The 10,996-nt window shown below is 49.8% G+C and overlaps 2 protein-coding genes across 2 annotated transcripts in view; one reads left to right on the top strand and one right to left on the bottom strand.

Moving 5' to 3' along the window:
* Positions 1-133: 133 nt before the first annotated feature.
* On the top strand, positions 134-8,889 carry B3GNT9 (UDP-GlcNAc:betaGal beta-1,3-N-acetylglucosaminyltransferase 9). The gene is made up of 2 exons (XM_072636003.1): positions 134-3,346; positions 4,469-8,889. Exon 2 carries the CDS (start codon positions 4,520-4,522, stop codon positions 5,720-5,722), a length of 1,203 nt encoding a protein of 400 aa, XP_072492104.1. The 5' UTR covers positions 134-3,346; positions 4,469-4,519; the 3' UTR covers positions 5,723-8,889.
* Positions 8,257-10,996, bottom strand: part of PHAF1 (phagophore assembly factor 1) — a 64,030-nt gene continuing 61,290 nt past the window's right edge. Inside the window, exon 16 of the mRNA XM_072635997.1 lies at positions 8,257-10,188. Coding sequence (XP_072492098.1) covers positions 10,102-10,188 — 87 coding nt within the window. The 3' untranslated portion in view covers positions 8,257-10,101. The remainder of the gene's footprint in view (positions 10,189-10,996) is intronic.

The raw sequence follows: 10,996 nt of genomic DNA, 5'->3' as shown, positions 1-10,996 counted from the left end.
ATATTTGAACTCAGGCTTTCCTGACTTCATACACTCTGCCAATCCAGCTGCTTTTAAACAGGAAAGCAAAGTCTCTGCTCTTTGACCCAGATGTATATGCTGGGGGGGGGGGGGGGAGTAGGAAAGGGGGGGGAGTAGAGGGGAGAAGTCTCTCCTACACTTCCTCAAATAGACTGTGTGCACATATCTGTATGTATCAGTTAATAAGCATTAATTAAGTGCTTAGCCAAGCATTATGCTAGGCTATGGAGACACAAAGACAGGGAAACTATTGCTGTCAGATAGCTTACATTCTATAGGGATGAGGGGCAGATACAAGGTAACCTGGGGGGTCTAAGGAAGGCCTTCTGCCTAAGGCTGGGCCAGAGCTGAGTCTGCAAGGAGACCAGGATCCCAAGAGGCACAGGGAGCAAAGCCAGTGAAAGGGGAGTCAAAGGACAGGGGAAATGAGGGATCTCCAATGAGGAGCATCAAGAGGTCAGTGTGGCTGAACCATCGAATGTGCAGAAGGCAGTGAGGAGGCTGGAAAGGTCAGAAGGGGCTGGCTTGTAAACAGTTTTAAATGCCAAAGTTTGTTTTTAGTTTTCCAAGTAGGAAGGAGCCATTGGTGTTCGAGAAAGTGGGTGACATAGTGAGAGCTGCATTTTAGGAAAATGCTTTTTGATGGCTGAGGAGACTGGGTTGAAATGGGGAGAGATGGGGCAGCTATAGCAGTAATCCAGAGGAAAGGTAATGGAGGTCTGCACAGGGGTAGATGAGGATGTATAAGCTCCCCAGCCCAAGGGATTCCAAGAATGGGGGAGCAGGTGAAACCACTTAGGATGAGATGCTGGGTTGGTTTTAAAAACTTTGTACCACTTCTTACTTGCTCCCTAAACAAGCTTTAAATTTCTCCATCTTTACACAAATGAGAGAGGTGGACCAAGATAAAAGGTGGTATCGTGTATAGAGCACTGGACCTGGAGTCAGGAGGACCTGAGTTCAAATATGACCTCAGACAATACACAGTGGACAAGTTACTTCACCCTGTTTCAGTCTCTTCTTCTGTAAGATTGGCTGCAGAAGGAATTGGCAAACTACTCCAGTATCTTTGCCAAGAAAACCACAATTGGGGGCATAAAGAGTTGGACATAATTGAACAACAATCTCTACAATCATTTCCAGCCTTTAGAATCCTGTGACCCAAAGGAACACTGAGAGGATGAGGTGGTGGGTTTTTTGGTGAAGTGATATTCCTTCTGATCTTTCAAAGATTATCTAGTTGCCAAACTCTGTTCTTTGGTAAGCATTTGTGGAGGCATCCTGGGAGATTGAGGGGCCCTAAGAATGATCCCAGAGCTTAAAAAAAATCCTATAATCCCATGAATATTTTCTGGGGACAGCAAGTGGCTATTCTGGGACAGAGCAGAGGGTCCTTGGAGGACTAGGGGGAGTATAGGCTTTTAAAAAGTAGCTCATATGCCCCTTCAAATGCAAAATAGAATTTCTTTAAATATATAATAACCAGTGATCAAAGGGTTAACAATCCCTTGCTTATGAATATCCAATAAGACACCAATGGGGAGATGAGTACTCATGAAAGGCATTTGCTTACACTCATGGAGGATGTCCAGGTATGTGTTCAAATCAAGGAGCAATGACCTATGGATGGTGAAGTTCTCCAGATGCTCCTGCTTGGGGATAACATTGTGCTGACTACCAAACTCTAGAAAGCTGCAGAATTCCCTAAATGAGCCTCACAAGCACTCTTCTGATTAGATTAACCATCCACATGGGAAAAAAAATGAGGTGGATAAAGAATACCTGCTGCTCAAACTTTGATACAAAGATGGACAGACACCTGGTTCATCAGTACATGCATATGAATCCTTGCATGGACAATGAATAGGGTCCATACTTCAATAGGAGAAAAACTGATTAATTGCATTTGGAAAACTATGAAGTATTTTTAATGACTGCCCTTCCCCTTCCCAATTTCTTCCTGAAACAAAGGTCTCTTTTTCTCTCTCCTTTCTCCCTTCCTTCTTTTTTCTTTCATTAACACCCTTTGGCAATACTGTACGGCTTTAGATCTTGGAACATTACAGTCTCTAAAGAACTGAAGTTGAAAATCACAGGCAATGAAGAGACATGGTATATGGGTATGAGTAGATTGCTGCCTGTTATCGAGGGAGGATGTCAGTCATGATCAGAAAAGGTAGACTGGTCATGTTTCAGGCAGGAGGCATAACGATGGGAAATCTGTGTTTGATGGGATGGGATGGATAAGAGTGATCCAGAAGAGAGGGCATGGATAGGTTGTCATTTGCACCCTTGGAGGGAGTACCCATGTTGGTAAGATCACACCCACTGATGTACTGAAGAATCTGTTTTTGATCATTCAGTGACTGAAGCTTGAGGTCCTAAGGTCCCTTTCCACTCTGATATGTTTTGAGTCTATAGATGACCTATAGGCAATTGGAAACAGGATTTACTTGGCTCCATAAACTTAAATCCATTCACACCTTAAGAGATCACCTAACCCAGTGCAGAAAAGTTACTGATGTTTCTCCTGGTATCTGAGACTTGCATCCACATTGGGGGAAAAGGTCTACTTTACAGAAATGACCTATTTGTATTTAAAAACATACTTCCTACTCTCCAAAGGTCCAACTCCAATCTCATTCCCTTCATTGTCCTCATAACACCCCACTCCTCAAGGATGACAGTGAAAATTCCCTTATTTGCCCCCCTCTCCCGTTTCCCCCCCAGGAGAAATGACTTACCTAAGGTCACACAGTCACAGCGGCAGCACTGGAACCCTGGCCTTCCAACTCCCATCAAGACCTAGCGTCTTTGCACAATTTGAAGTGTGGCACACACTAGAGCTTGGTTGTCTGTGCTAAGGACCAAACCAGGCCAGAGGGAAAGAGGCAGGCTGAAATGTTGGGTTCATCTCCTCCTCGTTATCAGATCCTCCCTTCTCCAGCCTCCCAAAGGCTAAGCAGTCAGTCTTCCCAACTTCTTGCTCGCAGACAGTTAAGCGAACTTGGGAGCAGAACAGAGGGCCCTCCCTCCAGCTGTTCTCTTTCAGCCTCCCTCAACCCCAGGACTGAACATCTGCTGGCGCCACGTGACGCAGCAGCAGTTGGCCCCTTTGCTTCCCCTCCCCTCCCCTGCCCGGGGTTCTTCCCCTGCCAACGTTGCACTCGCAGGCCCCAGCTAGGCGCTGGGGTTGCCCGGGCTCCGTATGCCCGTCCCCGGTGACCCAGATGCCGGAGGCAGAAGGAGCCGTGGGTGTCCCGGGGGCGGCCAAGGGAAGTCCAGTGGCCCGGGCCTGGCTCCTGAGCCTGATGTGAATGCATTGGTGAGTATCCGGGACAGGGTCGGCGGGGGCCTGGCCGGGCTGTTTCAGACTCTGGGGATCCCAGGCAACTGCACAGTTAAAGAATGCAAACGGAGCAGTTTGCCAAGTCTGGAAGGAAGACAGTCTTGATGCTGGGCGGCGGGAAGAGGAAAGTCGGTGGTGACAGTGGTTCAATCTTAGGTTTCTGTTATTAACCCGCGAAGGAGCAGACCCCCACTCCCCCTCCCATCTCTAATCTCTCCAGACTCATCTTTCTTAGAAGTTAGGAGCCTAGCTAGGTGGGACTTGAGTTCCAAAGTAGAGAGCCCGGGAACATGAGGGACAGACTGGAGGCTGGGCTGGACTCTTCTTACCGTGAACCTGCGGGGAGCACCCGAGAGATCAACATTTTTCTGAGGGAGGGAACGGGGAAGAAGGGAGGAGGACTACAAGAGTGGGTCCGGCCTGTATGTTCCTGGGATAATGTAATCTTTCCTGGAGCTAGGATTGAGGGAGAGCTTCCTGGGACTTCAGTAGGACCCATGAAAAACCCAGGAAATGAAGGGAGGGGGAGGCAAGGGTCGGTGTAGCCAAGGAAAAGGTGTGGGGGGCTGAGGATGGTGGTTCGGGGGGAGTGTTTCTCATTTTTCCTAAGGGAAACAAGTCACCAACTCAGTCACGGTTCCTCACTGAAGCTCATCTTCTTCCCCCTTGTTTGTTGGGGGCTCGCTGACCCACACATTCAAAGATTCAGGCTTCTCTGAGGCCCGAACCCGGGAGTGGGTGGGTTGCTCCTTTCAGCTTCTTCAAAGGGAGTCTGCCCCAGTGTCAGTCTTAGGCTTTCCAGTGCCTGGTGTGGATCTGCCACACACAACCAGTCACTCCAGGGTTCGGTGTCCAAGCCAAAAGGAAGCAACTCCGGGCAGTGTAGCGGAGTGGGGTAGGGTGCCTTAGGGGTTGGCAGCTGAGGGCGACACTTTATCCCCGGACGGAGTGAACTATGCATTATCTGGGCCCCGCAAGTGGCGGGGAGGACGCGACTTCTCCGTGCTGGAATGAATCAGAGCCCAAGGGAGGACCAGGCAAGGGAGGCCCCTCTTCCCGTGGCTCCGCTAGCTGTGCCCTCACTCTCTTCCCCTGTAGGCGGTCACCAGAGGCGTGGGCTCTTGACCTAGGCTCTGGGGGGCCAAGACCATGAGGCTGAGGCGGAAGGTGGACGCTGCGCTCACCCTGCTCCTGGCCACCGCGCTCTGTTTGCTCCTTTACTCGCAGCGGGAGCAAGGAGCCCCCGCGGCCGGCCTGCCCAACACCCAGGCCAGGATGCTCACGGTCCCGGTCCCACCACCCCTACCCACGCGCCCTGGCTGGGGGCCAGAGGTGGTGCGCGCCTTCCCCGAGGCAGGGGCTGAGCACCCGGTCTATGAGGCGGACACGCCGGCGCCCCCGACGCCCTCAGGGCCCTTCGACTTTCGGCGTTACCTGCAGGACAAGGACAAGAGGCGCTTCCCGCTCCTCATCAATCAGCCGCAGAAGTGTAAGGGGCTTCCAGGCGGCCCGGGGCCAGACTTGCTTATCGCTGTCAAGTCTGTGGCCGCTGACTTCGAGCGGAGGGAGGTCGTGCGAAAGACCTGGGGTGCCGAGGGGCACGTGCGCGGGGCGCGGGTGCGCAGGGTCTTCCTGTTGGGCATCCCTCGGGGCCCAGCCGGGGCCAGGGCGCAGGCCCAGGAGGGTCTGCTGCGCGCCGAGGGTCGCGCCTATAGGGACATCCTGCTCTGGGCCTTTGATGACACGTTCTTCAACCTGACCCTGAAGGAAATCCACTTTCTGGACTGGGCATCCACCTTTTGCTCGGACGCGCGCTTTGTGTTCAAGGGCGACGACGACGTGTTCGTACACGTGGAGAACCTGCTGGAGTTCGTGGCAACACGGGACCCGGCCCGGGACCTTTTGGCCGGGGACGTGATCCTGCAGGCGCGGCCCATCCGCGCTCGGGACAGCAAGTACTATATCCCCGAGGGCGTGTACGGCCTTGGCGCCTATCCGGCTTACGCGGGGGGCGGGGGCTTCGTGCTGTCCGGGGCCACGCTCCGGAGGTTGGCTGCCGCCTGTGCCCAGGTGGAGCTTTTCCCCATCGACGACGTCTTCCTGGGCATGTGCCTGCAGCGCCTCCGCCTGGCGCCCGAGGCGCACCAGGCATTCCGCACCTTTGGCATAGCGCAGCCCTCAGCCGCCCCGCACCTGCGCACCTTCGACCCCTGTTTCTACCGGGAGCTCGTGCTGGTGCACGGGCTGTCAGCGGCCGACATCTGGCTCATGTGGCAGATGCTGCACGCGGTGCCTGGGCCCGACTGCGCTCGGAGCCGCCCGGTCCCAAAGCCCTTCCGCTGGGGCTCCTAGCAGCTGAGCCAAGCGTGGGAGCCGAGGAGGGGCAAGGTGGGAGAAGCGGGGTTCTTCCCAGCCCTGCTGCAAATGGACATTCCCGAGTCTGTCTTCTTTGCCTGTAAAATGAAGGCTGTTCTAGCTCTAAATCCTTTACTTGCAGGTAACAAGCTCACTTAATTTTCAGGTACTTAGAAGGAAAACATGTTCTTTGATACTAATTTTCACCATCTGTCAATCCTTCAAGTATTTAAGTGTCTATATGTGAAGCACTGGAAATACAAAGTTAACCGGCCCCTTCCTTCAAAGATGTCACATTCACAACATGTGCACATATAAGATGAATGGGAATACATACATTAGATACAAAGGAGAGCAAGGCACCTGGGTATGTGGAATCCCATTCCATTCCCACCAAGGAGCATTTAACCCAATTAAGGCAATCCTAAAGATCTTTCAGGCTCCAATTAGGAGTTCTGCTCCCTCTAGTTACAGCCTTGGGGTGGCCTGGGTTGAGCTTTCTGGAAAGGACCTTTGGGCAGGGAGATGTAATTTTCATACTTGGTCCACTCTGGATTGCACAATGGTTTCACACAGGCCCACTTCTCAAGTCCTGGACTGCAGAGCTCGCCTCAGATCCCATCAGCCCAGTCCAGGCCATGAGTCAGTCATACAGAGAGAGTGCACCAGGGCAGTTTTTGGTGTACAAAGCCCCAAATCCACACTGTTTTCTGAGTTAGAGGGGATCCCCTCCTGCCCTCTGCTTATCTTATGGGGGGGAAGTTAAGCTCTTTCCACACTCCACCTCTTTCTTGGTCTACATCTTACCTCTTTTGCCTTATTTCTCAGCTATTCTCCTGACCAGTGTTTGGTCCCCAGCCAGCAACAGGCCAGCACCAATGGCAGAATCCGGCCTGGATGAGGTAGCCTGCTCCTGTGTATGCAGACAGCTCCTTCCGTACAGTTGGGGTGTGTGTATGAGGTCCTTAATGTCTCCTCAGCTTGCAATCCCAACACTTCTTATCAGGGTTCTGTCCCTGGGTTGTTTTTTGTTTTCAGTGTCTGCTGTCCTCTTGAGTGATTTGGACAGAGAATTTGGTCAAACAAGGGAGGTACTGCCCAGTCCTTTCAGGGCTAGTGCCATTCCCTGTAAGGTGACCCTCCGTCTGTTAATCTTTCCTAGGCTTTTTGTATGTGCCTCTCTTCCATTTCAAACTCTTTGAAGTCGGGGTCTCTTTTTGCTATTTCTTTGTATCCAGGGCATTAGTAAATGCTTCATGAAAGCTTGATTGACAATCCCCAAATCCTTGCATGAGCTTTGCAATACATGAACCTACCTGCCTTCTCCTCATCCACTATATTGGCCTTATTCAGGCTAATATAATAAGCATACCTCCAAGCAGATTGTTTTTAGAGGGAGCCACCATATTCGAGACAACTTTCTGAAGTTTCAACACTTTCTGCGAGAATCAGGACTAGATATTGTGGAATAGAAGGCAGCATAGATTTCAAGTGGATCAGAGAGGTTAACTTGTCCAACTTGACCCAAACTGCTAAAGAGCAGCAAAGCCATTAAAAGCCAGGTCTTTGGACGCCAGATCAAGTGTACTTCCTATTGCATCACAATGCTTTGTCCTGTCATTTTCCAAATCTGGGAAATGGGCAAGCAGAAGTTCTCAGAGATCCCTTCCAGCTCCTGGGGTCAGCACCAGCATTTCCCCCCAACCTTCTTTTATTTTAGGGCAGGGTCTGTCTCTGCGCTCTGAGTACCCATCCTCCCCACCCTGTCAGCCCCTCTCAAGGCCTTGAGCAAAGCAGTCATTTAATCAGTTTATTGAACTAAGAATTGTCCCAGAACCTTAGGAACATGTAGGCTTGTGGGGAAATGTCCAGAACCCACATCTACTGACAGACCCAGTACTTTTCTTGGAAGAGCTAGACCTAAGAGTATGGGTCCTTGGTACAGGTGAAAGAGGTGGAAGCAGGATCAGTTTGATGAGTTCTCACTCTGAAAAGACACTGGTGATCTGGACTCCAGGATGAGGGCTTGCACACAGTCATTGTGACTGAGGGAGGAAGCTGGCCTAGAACAGTCCTTTGCAGGGGCCAAGAAGGTGGGAAATGGGCAGGCTGATTTGAGGGGTCTGAGGTCCAACAGTCTATGCTGTAAGAAGCTTTGAACAGATGAGTCAGCCCACAGCAAGCAAACAAGTTTGCTGGGGAATTGGGGAGCATATCTAGACCCAACCTAGTGATAAAGTTATATGATGGTGGAACACAGGGAAACTTCACAGCTAAGAAACCAAGAAAAAGAAGATTCACAACTCTGGCCCCCCTTTCACATCAAGAGGGAGGGAGTACCCCTCCTGGGAAGGTGGAGAAGTCCACTGACCTTTATGCACCTGGATACACTGCTTCAATTGCTACAGCCACAGGGAGGAGTACAGGAATCCCAAGTGAGCCAAGTTTCTGGCAGGTGCAAGAATCTCCTCTTCCAAGTCAAGGACTCCCAGGAAACCACTGTGATTCCATACCCAGAAAGCCACCAAAAGGACATGACCAAAAAAGCAATCACACCCAGTCACTGTGCTGTGCATCAGCCAATGCCTGAGGGAGAGCTCCGCTTTATTAACCTTTCAGGACACATGCACCTCTGGGGAATGTACAGGGTCCACGGAACAAATGCAATTAGAAGGCAAGGAGGGTCGGCAGGGTAGGTGGGGAAGCTGGCAAGGGTCAACTATGAGAGAGGTAGCTCCTAATAGTCCTTTCTTTCCTTGACGCTCAGCAGGTGGATTCCCAACTGTGGCTTCAGTCAGACAGTCTAGAATATCACAGCCCATAGGAAGACAACATGGTAACAGGGATCCCACACACAAACACACATATGCACGCACGCATGCATATACACACACACACACACACACACACACACACACACACACACACACACACACACAGAGCAGTGTTCCCCCCTGCTCCTGGTCCTGGATCCAAAAACATTAGGTACCAGTCTACTTTCTCATTCATCAGTAAACTATTTCAGATTATACTGTACATGAGTTAAAGTTACAAAAATGTCTTATTTACAAAAATCTGTACACACATTTGAAAAACCTCACAAAATTGTTGTCTATGTATCACAAGTTGCTACATCAAAATATTAAAAATGGGATAAAATTATACATTTCTTGTTAATTTGTTTTTTTCTCTCCTAAAAAGGGTTATTTTCAGAGACTCTACTTTCCTCAAAGAGACCTGTATAAGGCCCCCAACTCCCTGACCCAGCCTCCCTGGCCCAGCTGGAAGAGAATGTCAGCATCCTCAGGTTAGAAACCTGTTCAGACAGGGGTTAGGGGAACAAACTGTACTGAATGCTGAAATGTAACAGAGGGAGAGGATGTCTTTGGCGAAAACTTTGGCATTAAATAAAAGATGCAGAAGGAATGGAAGGATGAAAGTATGCCCAGGAGAGGGCAGCTCCTCGTTCCTCCCTTTCCCCTCCTTAGTGGCAGGGCTTGAGTTGTGGGGCTCTAAGTTGTCCCAGAACCACTGAGGAGACTCTGTTGTCCAAGAGCAGGGTTGGCTTAGACTGAAAGAGAAAAGGGGAACAACGGAAAAATGCACCATTCCACAACGATGGTTTCCATGGGGAAGGCAGAAGTAGAAACAGAATGGGATGGCTTTCTCTTCAGGATGTGTTTCTATCTAAGCTTTAAAGCGCATCTAAAGTGGAATCCTAACCTGGCTGCCAGTCCAGACCACAGAAGAGCCTCTTCAGGGTTAATGCAGTTAGTTATCAAGTCAGTAAAGTGGATGTAGTGCAAATGTCACAATCAAGTAATACGCACATGCGACTTGCTTGTAGTTTGAAAGTCAGACAGAGATTCACATGGTGCCAGAAGTTAGGACATATATGCACACTTGTCCCATGGGGCCCCAGAACCAGCGTGTATGTTCTCTCTATGTAGATATAGGTTTTTATGTATAAGGAGATATAACTTTGCTTTCTTAAATGTGACTACTACATCAACATGGCCACACAAACACACAGACAAGTCGGTACCTGTGTCCAGATGCTTCAGAGTTAAGAGTTTGTGCTTCTAAATCTTTGCAGTCACTTAGTACCCTCAGCAGCTGTGCCACCCTGCCCACCTCATCCCCTCCCCTTCCTGCCCTAGAAAGCCAAGCTGTCCAGGCCCTCAGACCACTAAATTCAGTTGCTTCACCATGGCTCCCACACTTCAGAAAGAGTCGAGGGCTACCCACTTCACGCTGCCACCAGGAGGGTAAAAAGAAAGAAAAACCCGCTCAGTGCTCCCTCCTCTACAAGGGGCAGCGAGTCAAGGCACGCTGTATAGTCAGGCCTGGGGAGGACTGAGGAGGAGGACCTTCCTTCATGGGAGCTCTGCTGTCCTCATGTGTGTGCTGGGCCTGGGCGGGCCATACAGGGTCACCGATGCTATGTGGTTGTTCTGCATGACCTGGTTGGGGAGAGGCAAGGATCAGAGCTGGCACCCACAGGTACCACCGACTGGGATGCTACCAGACACCCAGGCTTGGCATAGGTATTAGTCCACTAAGTTCTACAGTTCCCTCCAGCTCTGATTTTCTGTTCTAAGATCTAAGGGATCTTTCAACTCTCATACTCTGTAGTCTAAGGTTTCTTCTGGCTTAAAAAAGCCTTACAGTCCATAATCCTGAATTCACCTGCCTTTTGCTCATCTGTACAATGAGGAGGTTGGACAATACCAGACATTCTTAACCTTGTGTCATGGACCTCTTTGGAAGGCTGGTGAAGGCCACAAACACCTCAGAAGGGTTTTTAAATACATAAATGGCAGAGGATTGCAAAAGAAATCAATTATTGCTGTATAGCTATCAAATGTTAATAATTCTAAGTTCACAGGCTTTCTCCCCTCCATGAAATCTATGAGTCTGTAGACCCCAGGTTAAGGACCTTTGGACTAGATGTCTTTAAATCCCATACATGGAATGGCATATAGATTCAGGATCACATGTTCTTAGGCTTTGCAGTACAGTTGTCTACAAGGCTAATGAGCACATCTTATCTTTCCCTGCTGGACTTTAAGCCTCTAAAGAAGGGAACTTGTCTTATTCAACAAATATTTTCTATGAACTTTTATTTTATGCTTTTTCCCCAGTTACCATACAATCTTCCCTCTCTCCCATCACCCCCTCCATTAAAAAAAGAAAAAAATCCTTGTAATAAATATAGATAGTCAAAAAAACCCGCCATGTTTCATTCTGAATCTTAAATTGATCACCTGA

Source organism: Notamacropus eugenii, chromosome 1 (assembly GCF_028372415.1).
Source record: "Notamacropus eugenii isolate mMacEug1 chromosome 1, mMacEug1.pri_v2, whole genome shotgun sequence".
In the NCBI taxonomy this organism is placed as follows: domain Eukaryota; kingdom Metazoa; phylum Chordata; class Mammalia; order Diprotodontia; family Macropodidae; genus Notamacropus; species Notamacropus eugenii.
Note: the sequence above shows the minus strand (reverse complement) of the source record. Positions and strands in the feature narration are given on the sequence as shown.

Bases quoted from the DNA above. Each gene is read 5' to 3' on its own strand.
- B3GNT9 (XM_072636003.1), top strand. From the start codon at position 4,520: ATGAGGCTGAGGCGGAAGGTGGACGCTGCGCTCACCCTGCTCCTGGCC.